The 15,787-nt window shown below is 61.0% G+C and overlaps 1 protein-coding gene across 2 annotated transcripts in view; it reads right to left on the bottom strand.

Annotated features, from left to right (window-relative positions):
• VPS52 (VPS52 subunit of GARP complex) overlaps nt 1-15,787 on the bottom strand; it is a 22,180-nt gene extending 6,393 nt beyond the window's left edge. The window contains exons 1-15 of one of the 2 annotated variants that reach the window (XM_068169780.1): nt 15,739-15,787; nt 14,929-15,043; nt 14,604-14,656; nt 14,402-14,477; nt 14,244-14,311; nt 12,131-12,306; nt 10,444-10,594; nt 10,243-10,343; nt 8,159-8,291; nt 7,804-7,861; nt 6,330-6,466; nt 4,669-4,824; nt 4,470-4,588; nt 1,814-1,937; nt 366-461 (exon numbers count right to left, since the gene is read on the bottom strand). In XM_068169780.1, coding sequence (XP_068025881.1) covers nt 366-461; nt 1,814-1,937; nt 4,470-4,588; nt 4,669-4,824; nt 6,330-6,466; nt 7,804-7,861; nt 8,159-8,291; nt 10,243-10,343; nt 10,444-10,594; nt 12,131-12,306; nt 14,244-14,311; nt 14,402-14,477; nt 14,604-14,656; nt 14,929-15,043; nt 15,739-15,756 — 1,581 coding nt within the window. In that variant the 5' untranslated portion in view covers nt 15,757-15,787. The remainder of the gene's footprint in view (nt 1-365; nt 462-1,813; nt 1,938-4,469; nt 4,589-4,668; nt 4,825-6,329; nt 6,467-7,803; nt 7,862-8,158; nt 8,292-10,242; nt 10,344-10,443; nt 10,595-12,130; nt 12,307-14,243; nt 14,312-14,401; nt 14,478-14,603; nt 14,657-14,928; nt 15,044-15,738) is intronic. The other variant, XM_068169781.1, reaches the window with a different exon arrangement.

Here is a 15,787-nt window from a genome sequence, read left to right as displayed (position 1 = left end):
TCTGGAGCTCCTCACCAATGGCTACAGATTCTGACTCAACTCAACCCAATTCAACCCATCCCAATCTAACCCTACCCAACCCATCCCATCCCAACCTAACCCAACCCAACTCATCCCAACCCAATCCAACCCAACTCTACCCATTCCAACCCAACCTAACCCATCCCCACCCAACTCAACCCATCCCAACCCAACCTATCCCATCCCTACTCAGCTCATCCCAACCTAACCCAGCTCCCCAGCACAAAGCTCTCCACCTGCAGGACAAGGAGGAGGAGGAGGAGAAGGAGACCCCCAAAAACTTCAGAGCACCCCAAAATAAAGCTCAGCTTGGGAGCAGGGTCTTGGATCCCCTTGAAGCCCACCTGGAGCTGCCCCAGCAGGGCATTGGTCTTCTCGTTGGGGAAGGTTTGGTTGATGCTGACGATGGCAGAGGAGAACTCAGCGTAGCGCCGCGTGATCTGGGGGGGGGTTGGGATGGGATGGGTTGGGTTAGTTGGTTGGGTTGAGTTGGGTTGGATTGAGTTGCATTGGGTTGAGTTGGGTTGGGATGGGTTGAGTTGGATTGGATTGAGTTGGTTGGGTGGGTTGAGTTGGGTTGGGTTAGTTGAGTTGGGTTGGGTTAGTTGAGTTGGGTGGAGATGGGTTGAGTTGGGTGGAGATGGGTTGAGTTGGGTGGGGATGGGTTGGTTGGGTTGAGTTGCATTGGGTTGGTTGGGTGGGTTGAGTTGGGTTGGTTGGGTTGGGATGGGTTGATTTGGGTTGGATTGAGTTGGGTTGAGTTGCATTGGGTTGGTTGGGTGGGTTAAGTTGGGTTGGATTGAGTTGCGTTGGGTTGGGTTGGTTGAGTTGCATGGGGTTGGGTTGGGATGGGTAGAGTTGGGTTGGGTTGAGTTGCATTGGGTTGGTTGGGTGGGTTGAGTTGGGTTGGCTTGAGTTGCATTGGGTGGGGTTGGTTGAGTTGCATGGGGTTGGGATGGGTTGAGTTGCATTGGGTTGGTTGGGTGGGTTGAGTTGGTCTGGATTGAGTTGCGTTGGGTTGGGTTGGTTGAGTTGCATGGGGTTGGGATGGGTTGAGTTGGATTGAGTTGCATTGAGTTGGGTTGGTTGAGTTGCATGGGGTTGGGATGGGTTGAGTTGGGTTGAATTGGATTGAGTTGCATTTGGTTGGTTGGGTGGGTTGAGTTGGGTTGGGTTAGTTGAGTTGGGTGGGGATGGGTTGAGTTGGGTTGGGTTGGTTGGGTAGGCTGAGTTGGGTTGAATTGCATTGGGTTGGTTGGGTGGGTTGAGATGGGTTGGGTTAGCTGAGTTGGGTGGGGATGGGTTGGGTTGGTTGAGTTGCATGGGGTTGGGTTAGGATGGGTTGAGTTGAGTTGCATTGGGTTGGTTGGGTGGGTTGAGTTGGGTTGGATTGAGTTGCATTGGGTTGGTTGGGTTAGGATGGGTTGGGTTGGATTGAGTTGCATTGGGTTGGTTGGGTTGGGATGGGTTGAGTTGGGTTGGGATGGGTTGAGTTGGGTTAGGATGGGTTGAGTTGGGTTGGGATGGGTTGAGTTGGGTTGGGCTCAGCTTGAGTCCCCATGGCCTAATGTGACCTCCCCAACCCTTGGGGCCCCCTCCCAGGGAGGACCTCAAAGCCTTCTCCTCCCCCTCCAGGAGTGAGCAGTGGAAGAGCCCCAGCAGGAGGAAGGCTTCCAGCAGCTGCTTTCTGCCGGCACCCAGCTGGGACCCAACCCCACCTGGGGGCTCCTCTGACTCTGGAGGGGGAGGAGGACACCAGGAGACCCCTCCCCAACCCCTCCCAGGTGCCTACATAGTGGGGCCTGGTGTCCAGGAAGCCGAGGCGCTGGGGGTCGGTGCTTTGGATGCTTTGGATGTTGAGCTCCAGGATGTGCTCGAAGCGAGGCCACAGCAGCTCCAGGAGGGTGTCCCAGTACCTGGGGGGGGAGGGCAGGGGGGCATCAGGGAGGGGCCTGGGGAGGCTCCTGTGGCATTTTGGAAGCTTCCCAGGGTTTTAAGGAGGTTCCTACGGATCTCAGGTGGCTTCCCAGAGCCTTTTGGAGACCTCCCAAGACCTTCCAAGAGCTACCAAGGGATTTTGGAGGCCTTCCAGCGGAGTTTGGAGACCTCCCAATGGCTCTTCAAGACCTCCCAATGGCTCTTCAAGACCTTCCAATAGATTTGAAGATCTTCTAAGACCTTCTAAAAGAGTTTGGAGACCTAACAAAAGCTCTTGAAGACCTCCCAATGGATTTTGAAGACCTTCCAATGGATTTTGAAGACCTTCCAAGACCTTCCAATGAGTTTTGGAGGCCTCCCAATGGCTCTTGAAGACCTTCCAAGACCTTCCAATGGATTTTGGAAACCTCCCAATGGCTCTTGAAGACCTCCCAACAGATTTGAAGATCTTCCAAGACCTTCCAACGGATTTTGGAGACCTAACAATGGCTCTTGAAGACCTCCCAATGGATTTTGAAGACCTTCCAAGAGATTTGGAGACCTTCCAAGGGATTTTGGAGGCCTCCCAATGGATTTTGAAGACCTTCCAGGACCTTCAAATGGATTTTAGCGGCCTCCCAATGGCTCTTGAAGACCTCCCAATAGATTTGAAGACCTTCCAAGGGATTTTGGAGGCCTCCCAATGGCTCTTGAAGACCTTCCAAGACCTTCCAATGGATTTTGGAGGTCTCCCAATGGCTCTTGAAGACCTTCCAATAGATTTGAAGACCTTCCAATACATATGAAGACCTTCCAAGGGATTTTGGAGGCCTCCCAATGGCTCTTGAAGACCTTCCAATGACTCTTGAAGACCTTCCAAGACCTTCCAATGGATTTAGAGGCCTCCCAATGGCTCTTGAAGACCTTCCAAGACCTTCCAATGGATTTTTAAGACCTCCCAATGGCTCTTGAAGACCTTCCAAGACCTTCCAATGGATTTTGGAGGCCTCCCAATGGCTCTTGAAGACCTTCCAATGGATTTTGGAGACCTCCCAATGGATCTTGAAGACCTTCCAAGAGCTTCCAATGGATTTTGGAAACCTTCCAATGGCTTTTGAAGACCTCCCAATAGATTTGAAGACCTTCCAAGACCTTCCAATGGATTTTGAAGACCTCCCAATGGCTCTTGAAGACCTTCTAAGAGATTTGAAGACTTTCCAATGGATTTTGGAGGCCTCCCAATGGCTCTTGAAGACCTTCCAATAGATTTTGGAGACCTAACAATGGCTCTTGAAGACCTTCCAATGGATTTTGAAGACCTTCCAATGGCTCTTGAAGACCTCCCAATGGATTTTGGAGACCTCCCAATGGCTCTTGAAGACCTTCCAATAGATTTGAAGACCTTCCAATACATTTGAAGACCTTCCAAGGGATTTTGGAGGCCTCCCAATGGCTCTTGAAGACCTTCCAATGACTCTTGAAGACCTTCCAAGACCTTCCAATGGATTTTAGAGGCCTTCCCATGGCTCTTGAAGACCTTCCAATGGATTTTTAAGACCTCCCAATGGCTCTTGAAGACCTCCCAATGGCTCTTGAAGACCTCCCAATGGCTCTTGAAGACCTTCCAAGACCTTCCAATGGATTTTAGAGGCCTCCTAATGGCTCTTGAAGACCTTCCAATGACTCATGAAGACCTTCCAAGACCTTCCAATGGATTTTAGAGGCCTCCTAATGGCTCTTGAAGACCTTCCAATGACTCATGAAGACCTTCCAAGATCTTCCAATGGATTTTGGAGGCCTCCCAATGGCTCTTGAAGACCTTCCAATGGATTTTGGAGACCTCCCAATGGATCTTGAAGACCTTCCAAGAGCTTCCAATGGATTTTGGAAACCTTCCAATGGCTTTTGAAGACCTCCCAATAGATTTGAAGACCTTCCAAGACCTTCCAATGGATTTTGAAGACCTTCTAAGAGATTTGAAGACTTTCCAACGGATTTTGGAGACCTAACAATGGCTCTTGAAGACCTCCCAATGGATTTTGAAGACCTTCCAATGACTCTTGAAGACCTTCCAAGACCTTCCCAATGGGCTTTGGAGGCCTCCCAATGGCTCTTGAAGACCTCCCAATGGATTTTGAAGACCTCCCAAGACCTTCCAAGGGATTTTGGAGGCCTCCCAATGGCTCTTGAAGACCTTCCAATGACTCTTGAAGACCTTCCAAGACCTTCCAATGTATTTTAGAGACCTTCCCATGGCTCTTGAAGACCTTCTAATGGATTTTCAAGACCTCCCAATGGATTTTGGAGGCCTCCCAATGGCTTTTGAAGACCTCCCAATGGCTTTTGAAGACCTTCCAAGACCTTCCCAATGGCTCTTGAAGACCTCCCAATGGCTCTTGCAGACCTTCTGAGGCACTTCGGAGCCCTCCCCCTCGCCTTCGCTCCCTCCCACCAACTTCTTGAGGACCTCTGAGGCCTTCCCTTCCCCCCTCCTCTTCCTCCCCTCCCCCCCAGCCCCTCCCCCCCCAGACCTGTCCACGGCTGGGACGTTCCTCTTGGCCATGATGGCCTTGAAGCGCAGCACCAGGTGGACGCAGAGGAAGACGGCGATGGCGTCGTAGCAGTCGCCCACGTAGCTCTCCATGTGCTTCTGCCAGGGGGAAGGGGAAAGGGGGCTGGGGCTCCACCTCAAACCCCCCCAGGGGAGCCCCCCCCACCCCAAGAACCCACCAGGAACATGGTGAGGGTCTTGCCCATGACGCTGTTGAAGAGGTCCTGGGCGCTGGGGCCGGCGACCATGAAGAAGTCGCAGAGGAAGAGGAACTCTCTGCAGCTGTTGTCCAGCAGGGCGTAGTGCTGGCTGCGGAACAGCGACTCAAAGGGGTACTGGGGAGGGGAGAGGACACGCAGGGGGTGAGGACAAGCCCAAATCCCCCTCCCCAGAGGTCCTGCAGAGGGGCAGGGAAAGGTTGGGGCTGGCCGGGGAGGAGGGCGCCAGGGGCTCGGGAGCTGGCGGTTGGAGGCCTCCAGGCAGCGCTGGGGGTTCTGCAGAGCAGCCCTGAGCAGCTGGGAGGCCTCCAGCACACCCTGGAGGGCCTTCAGACCACCCTGGAGGGTCTTCAGAGCAGCCCTGAGCAGCTGGGAGGCCTCCAGCACACCCTGGAGAGCTTTCAGAGCAGCCCTGAGCAGCTGGGAGGCCTCCAGCACACCCTGGAGAGCTTTCAGAGCAGCCCTGAGCAGCTGGGAAGCCTCCAGCACACCCTGCAGGGCCTTCAGACCACCCTGGAGGGCCTTCAGAGCAGCCCTGAGGAGCTGGGAGGCCTCCAGCACACCCTGCAGGCCCTTCAGACAGACCCTGGAAGGCTTTCAGACCGACCTTGAGGGGCTTTAGACCATCCCTGAAGAGCTTGGAGACCTCCAGCCCAACCATCACTACATTGGAGACCTCCAGCCCAACTCTGAGGACCTCCAGCCCACCCTTGAGGACCTTGGAAGACCTCCAGCCCACCCTTGAGGACCTCCAGCCCTACCTTCACTACCTTGGAGACCTCCAGCCCATCCTTGAGGACCTCCAGCCCTACCTTCACTACCTTGGAGACCTCCAACCCAGCTTGGAAGACCTCCAGCCCACCCTTGAGGACCTCCAGCCCACCCTTCACTACTTTGAAGACCTCCAGCCCTACCTTCACTACCTTGGAGACCTCCAACCCAGCTTGGAAGACCTCCAGCCCATCCTTGAGGACCTCCAGCCCACCCTTCACTACTTTGAAGACCTCCAGCCCTACCTTCACTACCTTGGAGACCTCCAACCCAGCTTGGAAGATCTCCAGCCCCTGCTTGAGGACCTCTAGCCCACCCTTCACTACTTTGAGGACCTCCAGCCCTACCTTCACTACCTTGGAGACCTCCAGCCTAGCTTGGAAGACCTCCAGCCCACCCTTGAGGCCCTCCAGCGCACCCTTGAACACCTCCAGCCCACCCTTCACTACCTTGGAGACCTCCAGCCCACCCTTGAGGATCTCCAGCCCACCCTTCACTACCTTGAGGACCTCCACCCCACCCCCGAGCACCTCCAGCCCACCCTTGAGCACCTCCAGCCCACCCCTGAGCACCTCCAGCCCACCCCTGAGCACCTCCAGCCCACCCTTGAGCACCTCCAGCCCACCCCTGAGCACCTCCAGCCCACCCCTGAGCACCTCCAGCCCACCCTTCACTACCTTGGAAGACCTCCAGCCCACCCTTGAGGTCCCACCCCGAGGCCACCTCCAGCCCCCCCTGCTCCGGGCAAGGCCTGGAGCGGAACTAAAGCCCTGGGGGAGCGGCAGGGCCCCAGCTGGAGGTGCCCTGGCCCTCTCCCCGGGCCTGGCAGGGGCTGCAGGGGCCAGGCCCACCCTGAGGTCGCTCTTCTGGGCGGCGTGGGGGACGATGATGGGCGCCTCCAGCTCGGCGCCGATGACGGCCCCGCGGTTGCCCAGGGTGAAGACGGTGTTGCGGTTCTTCAGCGAGGGCTTGGAGAAGAACCGTGGGGGTGCCAGGGTCAAGGGCCACACACAGCTGGGCACAGCACTGCCCAGGGCCACCCACAGCCTCCCAGGGCCACCCAGAGCTCCCAGGGCCACCCAGGGCTTCCCAAGGCCACCCACAGCCTCCCAGGGCCACCCAGAGCTACCTACAGCTGGGCACAGCACAGCCCAGGGCCACCCAGAGCTCCCAGGGCCACCCAGAGCTCCCAGGGCCACCCAGAGCTCCCAGGGCCACCCAGAGCTTCCCAGGGCCACCCAGAGCCTCCCAGGGCCACCCAGAGCTTCCCAGGGCCACCCAGAGCCTCCCAGGGCCACCTAGCAGCTTCCACTTCCTCCCAGGGCCACCCACAGCCTCCCAGGGTCACCCAGCACCTTCCACTTCCTCCCAGGGCCACCCAGAGCCTCCCAGGACCCTCCAGCGCCTTCCACTTCCTCCCAGGACCTCCCAGGACCAACTAGGACTTCCCAGGACCTCCCAGTTTCTCCCAGGACCCCCCAGCACCTTCCATGTCCTCCCAGGACCTTCCAGCAGCTTCCACTTCCTCTCAGGACCACCCAGGACCCCCCAGCAGCTTCCACTTCCTCCCAGGTCCTCCCAGTTCCAACTAGGACCTGCCAGGACCTCCCAGTTCCTCCCAGGACCTGCCAGGAGCCTCCAGTTCCTTCCAGGACCTCTCATATCCTTCCAGGAGCTTCCAGTTCCTCACAGAGCCTCCCAGGACCAGCCCAGTATCAACCAGCACCTCCCAACCCAGCTCAACCCAACCCAACTCAACCCAGCTCAACCCAACCCAACTCAACCCAATCCACCCAACTCTACTCAATCCAACTCAGCTCAACCCAACCCAGCTCAACTCAATCTAACTTAAGCCAACTCAACCCAACCCAACTCAATCCAACTCAACCCAACCCAACCCACCCAACTCAACCCAATGCAACCCAACCAACCCAACCCAACTCAACCCAAGCCAAACCAAGCCAAGCCAACTCAACCAACCCACCCAACCCAACCCTACTCAATCCTACTCAACCCAACTCAACTCAACCCACCCAACCCAACTCAACCCAAACCAACCCAACTCAACCCAACCAACCCAACTCTATTCAACCCAACCCACCCAACCAACCCAACCCACCCAACTGAACTCTACTAAACCCAACTCAACCCAACCCAACTCAACTCAACCCAACCCTACTCAAATCAACTCAACCCAAATCAACTCAACTCAACCCAACCCTACACTAATCAACCCAACCTAAATCAACTCAACTCAACCCAACCAACCCAACTCTATTCAACCCAACCCAACTCAACTCAACCCAACCCAACTCTGCAGGATATCCTTCTTGGCTGTGTCCTCCACCCCCATCAGGTCGTCCTTCTCTGCCACTTCCTCGTACTGGGGGGAACAAAATTGGGGGTGGGGAGGGTCAGTGGCCCCAAAGTGTCTCTCAGTGTCCCCCCCCAACACCTCCCAGTGCCTCCCCAGTGCCCCCCAACACCTCCCAGTGCCCTCCCAGTGCCCCCCAACACCTTCCAGTGCCCCCCAACACCTCCCAGTGCCCTCCCAGTGCCACCCAACACCTGCCAGTGCCCCCCAACACCTCCCAGTGCCCCCAATTCAACCCTCAGCCCTCCAAACACAGCCCCTGGTGTCCTCTAATCCCACTCCCCTCCAGTGTCCCCCCAGCCCCACCTGGATCTTCATCAGCCTGCTGGTGTAGGACTTGAAGTAGGAGAGGTAGATCTTGCTCATGGTGTCCACATACTGCTCGCGCAGCTCCTGGGCCACCGTCCGCTCGTTGGCCAACAGGAACTGGTAGAAGAACCTGGCCCAGGGCAGGGCAAGGGGGTGAGGAACCCCCACCCAGGACCACCCCCCAGGAATGGCCTCCATGGATGGCTTGGTTTGGAAGAGGTCTTCAAGGGTAGGCAGGTCCCAGCTCAGCCCAATTCAGCCCAGCCCAACTCAACCTTAACCCCACCCCAACTCAGCTCAGCCCAGCCCAACCCAACCCAGCTCAGCCCAACCCAGCCCAACCCAACCCAGGTCAGCCCAACCCAACCCAGCTCAGCCCAACCCAGCTCAGCAAAACCCAACCCAGCTCAGCCCAGCCCAACCCAGCTCAGCCCAACCCAGCTCAGCCCAGCCCAGCTCAGCCCAACCCAACTTTAACCGCAACCCAGCTCAGCCCAACCCAGCCCAGCCCAACTCTGCTCAGTCCAGCCCAACCCAGCCCAACTCAACCCAGCCCAGCTCAACCTTAACCCCAACCCAACTCAGCTCAGCCCAACCCAACTTCAACCCTACTCAGCTCAGCCCAAACCAACTCAACCCAGCCCAACTTAACCTTAACCCCAACTCAACTCAGCCTAGCTCGACCCAGCCCAGCTCAGCCCAGCTCAGCCCAGCTCAGTCTAACCCAGCTCAACCCAGCCCAACTCAACCTTAACCCCAACCCAACTCAACCTTAACCCCAACCCAACTCAACCCAGCTCAACTCAACCTTAAACCCAACCCAACTCAACCTTAACCCCAACCCAACTCAGCCCAACTCAAACTCAACCCAACTCAACCTTAACCCCAACCCAGCTCAGCCCAGCCCAACCCAACCCAGCCCAGGTCAGCCCAACCCAGCTCAGCCCAGCCCAACTCAACCCCACTCAGCCCAGCCCAACCCAGCCCAGCCCAACCCAACTCAACCCCACTCAGCCCAGCCCAACCCAACTCAACCCCACTCAGCCCAGCCCAACCCAACTCAACCCCACTCAGCCCAGCCCAACCCAACTCAACCCCACTCAGCCCAGCCCAACCCAGCCCAGCCCAACCCAACTCAACCCCACTCAGCCCAGCCCAACCCAACTCAACCCCACTCAGCCCAGCCCAACCCAGCCCAGCCCAACCCAACTCAACCCCACTCAGCCCAGCCCAACCCCACCCAACTCAACCCCACTCAGCCCAGCCCAACCCAGCCCAGCCCAACCCAACCCAACCCCACTCAGCCCAGCCCAACCCCACCCAACTCAACCCCACTCAGCCCAGCCCAACCCCACCCAACTCAACCCCACTCAGCCCAGCCCAACTTCAACCCTACCCAGCTCAGCCCAGCCCAACCCAGTCCAACTTCAACCCCACTCAGCCCAGCCCAACTTCAACCCAACCCCACTCAGCCCAGCCCAACTTCAACCCTACCCAGCTCAGCCCAGCCCAACCCAGCCCAACTCAACCCCACTCAGCCCAGCCCAACCCAACTCAACCCCACTCAGCCCAGCCCAACCCAGCCCAACCCAACCCAGCCCAACCCAACTCAACCCCACTCAGCCCAGCCCAACCCAACTCAACCCCACTCAGCCCAGCCCAACCCAGCCCAACCCAACCCAGCCCAGCCCAACTCAACTCCACTCAGCCCAGCCCAACCCAGCCCAACTTCAACCAGCTCAGCCCAGCCCAACCCAACCCAGCCCAACTTCAACCCCACTCAGCTCAGCCCAACCCAACTCACCCCAGCCCAACCCACCTCCACCCCACCCAACTCAACCCTAACCCAGCTCCACCCCCCCTACCCCCCCCCCAAAGCCCCCTTTGGGTGGATCCCATCCCCGATGCTCTCCTCCTGGATCCCGGAGGCGGGGGGTGGGGTGGGGTGGGGGTGGGGGGGCAGCTGCTTTCTTCTCCACATCCCTTGGGGTCCCTCCATGCCCAAGGAGCTTGGAACCTCCCTGGAGCTGCTGGTGGCATGGCCCAGGGGGGGTCTCCAGGAGCCCCCTGGGGAGCCTGACCTGTACTTGAGGAGCACATCCTGGGGGATCTGGTAGTTGGTCATCGGCTTCCGGAAGGAATAAATCTTCTGCAGGACAAACTCCCTGATCTTGGTGACAGCCTTGGGGGGAAGGACACCGGAGGTGAGGCTGAGAAGGTCCTTCAGGAGGTCCTTGAGGTGGTCTGGAGGTCTTTTTTTGGGGAGGGGGCTCCCTCCTGACCTTGATCTTGAGCTTCTCCAGGACGTGCTGGACGTCGGCGCAGGCCATGGTCTCCCTGAAGGCCTCCTCCTTGACCGAGTTGATCTTGGCATTGAGCTCCTGCAGCTGCTCCAGGAACTCAGGGGAGGTCACTGGGGCCTCCAGGATGGTGCTGAGGGGGAAGAGGAGGAAGAGGAGGAAGAGCTTTGGGTTGGGTGGATGGCAAAGGCTCAGCCGGGGTTTGGCCACCGGCTTCCGGGAGGCCTCGCGGGGAAGGGTTAAGGAGGGTGAGGAAGGGGTTGGGGGAGGGAGCTCAGAGGGTAGGGGGGAAGGAGGAGAAGGGCTAGGTGGAGGTCCTGGAGCTCCACAGCCTCCCTCCAGAAGCTTCCTCAACACCTTCCCACCACACCTTTCTTGGAGAGCCTCCCTCCAGAGCCTTCCTCCAGAGCCTCACTCCAGAGCCTCCCTGGAGAATCTCCCTGGAGAACCTCCCTCCAGAGCCTCTCTCCAGACCCTCCCTGGAGAGCCTCTCTCCAGAGCCTCCCTCCAGAGTCTCTCTCCAGACCCTCCCTGGAGAGCCTCCCTCAAGAACCTCTCTCCAGAGCCCCCCTGGAGAACCTCTCTCCAGACCCTCTCTCCAGAGCCTCCCTGGAGAGCCTTCCTCCAGAGCCTCTTTCCAGAGCCTCCCTCCAGAGCCTCCCTGGAGAACCTCTCTTCAGACCCTCTCTCCAGAGCCTCCCTGGAGAACCTCCCTCCAGGACAGAGGCTCTCCACAGCCTCCCTCCAGAACTTCCTCCCACACCCTCCCCCCACACTCTTCCCCCCCTCAGTCTCCCTCCTCAATCTCCCTGGAGAACCTCTCTCCAGGACCTCCCTCCACAGCCTCCCTGGAGAATCTCCCTCCAAAGCCTGTCTGGAGAACCTCTCTCCAGAGCCTCCTTCTAAAGCCTCCCTAAAGAACCTCTCTCCAGGACCTCTCTCCAGAGCCTCCTTCTAAAGCCTCCCTAGAGAACCTCCCTCCAGAGCCTCCCTGAAGAACCTCTCTCCAGGACCTCCCTCCACAGCCTACCTGGAGAATCTTCCTCCAGAGCCTCCCTGGAGAACCTCTCTCCAGACCCTCTCTAGAGAGCCTCCCTCCAGACCCTCTCTCCAGAGCCTCCCTTCAGAACTTCCTCCCACACCCTCCCCACACACTCTTCCCTCCCTCAGTCTCCCTGGAGAACCTCTCTCCAGGACCTCCCTCCAGAGCCTCCCTGGGGAACCTCCCTCCAGAGCCTCCCTGGGGAACCTCCCTCCAGAATCTCTCTCCAGAGCCTCCCTGGAGAGCCTCCCTCCACAACTTCCTCCCACACCCTCCCCCCACACTCTTCCCCCCCTCAGTCTCCCTCCTCAATCTCCCTGGAGAACCTCTCTCCAGGAACTCACTCCAAAGCCTCCCTGGAGAACCTCCCTCCAGACCCTCCCTCCAGAGCCTCTCTGGATAACCTCTCTCCAAAGCCTTCCTCCACAGCCTCTCTCCAGAGCCTCCTTCCAAAGCCTCCCTCCAGAACTTCCCCCCACAGCCTCCTTGTCCTTGTCCTTGTCCTTTGCTTTCCTCTTCCTCCTCCTCCTCCCCCTCCCCACCCCCAGAGCTCCTCTCCTGCCTCTCAGCCATGCCCCAGGGGGGAGAGGCTTCCCCTGGCACCTCCTGGGCACCCCTGGGCCCTACCTGATCATGGTGCCAGGCACCACCAGCTCGTCCAGGAGCTGCCCCAGCTGCCTCCTCACCACTCTCCTGTTCCTCAGCCTCAGGTTCATGGCCACTGACTGCTCCTGCAGGGTCCTGATCTCGCTGCTGATGCTGCTGAGGTCGCACTGGAAGCTGCTCAGCATCTGTTGCATGCGCTGGGGGCAGAGGGCAGGGGGCACAGGGCCCTTGGAGGGGGGCAGAAGAGGCTGGGGACAGTGTGGGGGGGGGGCAGAAGGGCTGGGGAAAGCTTGGGGGGGGGCAAAAAGGGTCAGGGGCAGCTCTAAGGGGCAGGAGGGGCTGGGGACAGTTCTGAGGGGTTGGGGACAGCTCTGAGGGGCAGGAGGGGCTGGGGACAGTTCTGAGGGGTTGGGGACAGCTCTGAGGGGCAGGAGGGGTTGGGGACAGCTCTGAGGGGCAGGAGGGGCTGGGGGCAGCTCTGAGGGGCTGGGGACAGCTCTGAGGGGCAGGAGGGGCTGGGGGCAGCACTGAGGGGCTGGGGACAGCTCTGAGGGGCAGGAGGGGCTGGGGGCAGCACTGAGGGGCAGGAGGGGCTGGGGGCAGCACTGAGGGGCAGGAGGGGCTGGGGGCAGCACTGAGGGGCAGGAGGGGCTGGGGGCAGCACTGAGGGGCAGGAGGGGCTGGGGGCAGCACTGAGGGGCAGGAGGGGCTGGGGGCAGCACTGAGGGGCAGGAGGGGCTGGGGGCAGCTCTGAGGGGCAGGAGGGGCTGGGGGCAGCTCTGAGGGGCAGGAGGGGCTGGGGGCAGCTCTGAGGGGCAGGAGGGGCTGGGGGCAGCTCTGAGGGGCAGGAGGGGCTGGGGGCAGCACTGAGGGGCTGGGGACAGCTCTGAGGGGCAGGAGGGGCTGGGGGCAGCACTGAGGGGCAGGAGGGGCTGGGGGCAGCACTGAGGGGCAGGAGGGGCTGGGGGCAGCACTGAGGGGCAGGAGGGGCTGGGGGCAGCACTGAGGGGCAGGAGGGGCTGGGGACAGTTCTGAGGGGTTGGGGACAGCTCTGAGGGGCAGGAGGGGCTGGGGGCAGCTCTGAGGGGCAGGAGGGGCTGGGGGCAGCACTGAGGGGCAGGAGGGGCTGGGGGCAGCACTGAGGGGCAGGAGGGGCTGGGGGCAGCACTGAGGGGCAGGAGGGGCTGGGGACAGCACTGAGGGGCAGGAGGGGGTTGGGGACAGCTCTGAGGGGCTGGGGATAGCTCTGAGGGGCAGGAGGGGCTGGGGACAGCTCTGAGGGGCTGGGGGACAGCTCTGAGGGGTTGGGGATAGCTCTGAGGGGCAGGAGGGGCTGGGGACAGCTCTGAGGGGCTGGGGACAGCTCTGAGGGGCAGGAGGGGCTGGGGACAGCTCTGAGGGGTTGGGGACAGCTCTGAGGGGCAGGAGGGGCTGGGGGCAGCCCTGAGGGGCAGGAGGGGTTGGGGACAGCTCTGAGGGGCAGGAGGGGCTGGGGGCAGCTCTGAGGGGTTGGGGACAGCTCTGAGGGGCAGGAGGGGCTGGGGGCAGCCCTGAGGGGTTGGGGACAGCTCTGAGGGGCAGGAGGGGCTGGGGGCAGCCCTGAGGGGCAGGAGGGGCTGGGGACAGCTCTGAGGGGCAGGAGGGGCTGGGGACAGCTCTGAGGGGTTGGGGACAGCTCTGAGGGGCAGGAGGGGCTGGGGACAGCCCTGAGGGGTTGGGGACAGCTCTGAGGGGCAGGAGGGGCTGGGGACAGCCCTGAGGGGTTGGGGACAGCTCTGAGGGGCAGGAGGGGCTGGGGGCAGCTCTGAGGGGTTGGGGACAGCTCTGAGGGGCAGGAGGGGCTGGGGGCAGCTCTGAGGGGCAGGAGGGGCTGGGGGCAGCTCTGAGGGGTTGGGGGCAGCTCTGAGGGGCAGAAGAGGTTGGGGGCAGCTCTGGAGATGCTTTTGGGGGAGGGACAAAAGAGTTTGGGGGCACAGAAGCATTAGGAGATAGCTCTAAGGAGCAAAAGGAGTGAGAGGCAGAAAGGTTTGGGGACAGCTGTGGGAGGCAGAAGGGTTAGGGGAGACTTTGGGGACAGTTTTGGGGGGGGAGAGAAGACTTTGAGGACACAGAAGAAGAGCTGGGGGGGGCTCACCTCGAGGATGGCATCACAGGCAGTGATCTGGGTGTGGAGGGAGGCAATGTTCTCACTCTCCTTGATGTCTGGGGGGGGTGGGGGGGAGCAGTTAAGGGCCACCTGGGGGACACTTTGGGGCCACCTCTGTCACAGCCAACCCTTCCCCAGCAGGATACAGTCCCTGATGGAAGCTCTCTCCACCTCCTGCAGCTCCAGCTCCACCTGCTTGGAGTACTCCCTGAGGTCCACACCCTGCAGAGGGGACAGGGGGACAGCTGGGGCACCCTGGGAGGGGGACACCAGGGGGCTGGGGGCTCAGGGGGAGGACATTATGAGTCTGGGGGCTCAGGAGGAGATGGACACCCAAGAGCCACTCACAGTCTTCAGAGCCTCCTGCACCAAAGCATCCTCCAAGTTGGCCTGGATGTGAACTGGATGGGAGGGGGGAACACACAGTGGGGTCACCATGGGCCCCAAATCGCTCCTGTAGCTCCCCTGCCCCCCCAACACCCCTCCCCAACGTCCTCTGACCCCTCCTGGAGCCTCCATCTCCCCCTCCCAGACCCCAAACCATCCCTCCCCTAACCCCAATGTCCTCTGTCCCCATCCCACACCCCCCCCAGACACCTCCCCTGCCCTCCCTCCCTCCCTCCCACCCCGGTCCCCACCGTACCGCCCCCTGCCCCCCTGCCCCGGTCCCCACCGTCCACTTCATCCAGCACCAGATCCTCCCCTCCCAGGTCCAGCTCGGGGTCCGGGGGCCCGGGGCCCAGCTCCGCCTCCAGCTCCGCTTCCAGCGGCGGCTCCAGGACCCGAACCTGAGGCACAGGGAAGGGATCAGTCCGGTCCGGACCCCCCTGCCGGCACCGCCCGGACCCTGCCCAGTCCCTCCCGGTACCCTCCAGCTTGATCCGCAGCCCCTCAGTCCCTTCCGGAGCGCCCCCCCGGCACCGCCTGGACCTTTGCCGGCACCGCCCGGACCCTGCTCAGTCCTTCCCGGTGCCCTCCGGCTTGATCCGCAGCCCCTCGGTCCCTTCCTGAGCTCCCCCCGGCACGGCCCGGACCCTGCTCAGTCCCTCCCGGTCCCCTCCGAGCCCCCCCCGGTACCGCCCGGACCTCTGCCGGCACCGCCCGGACCCTGCCCAGTCCCTCCCGGTCCCCTCCAGCTTGATCCGCAGCCCCTCGGTCCCTTCCGGAGCCCCCCCCGGTACCGCCCGGACCCTGCTCAGTCCCTCCCGGTCCCCTCCAACTTGATCCGCAGCCCCTCGGTCCCTTCCGGAGCCCCCCCCGGTACCGCCCGGACCCTGCTCAGTCCCTCCCGGTCCCCTCCGGCTTGATCCGCAGCCCCTCGGTCCCTTCCTAAGCCCCCCCGGTACCGCCTGGACCTCTGCGGGCACCACCCGGACCCTGCCCAGTCCCTCCCGGGTACCGCCGAGCGCAGCCTTCCAGTACCCCCAGCCCCGAACCCCTGCCGGAGCCTCCCTGCCCCGTTCGGAGCCTCCCGGATCCCTACCGCGGCCTCCGCCGCCATGTTTGCGGCGTCCCCCGTCACGTGACGCCTC

Source organism: Melanerpes formicivorus, unplaced genomic scaffold (assembly GCF_026170545.1).
Source record: "Melanerpes formicivorus ecotype bairdi unplaced genomic scaffold, bMelFor1.0.p_v2 SCAF_224, whole genome shotgun sequence".
Lineage (NCBI taxonomy): Eukaryota > Metazoa > Chordata > Aves > Piciformes > Picidae > Melanerpes > Melanerpes formicivorus.
Note: the sequence above shows the minus strand (reverse complement) of the source record. Positions and strands in the feature narration are given on the sequence as shown.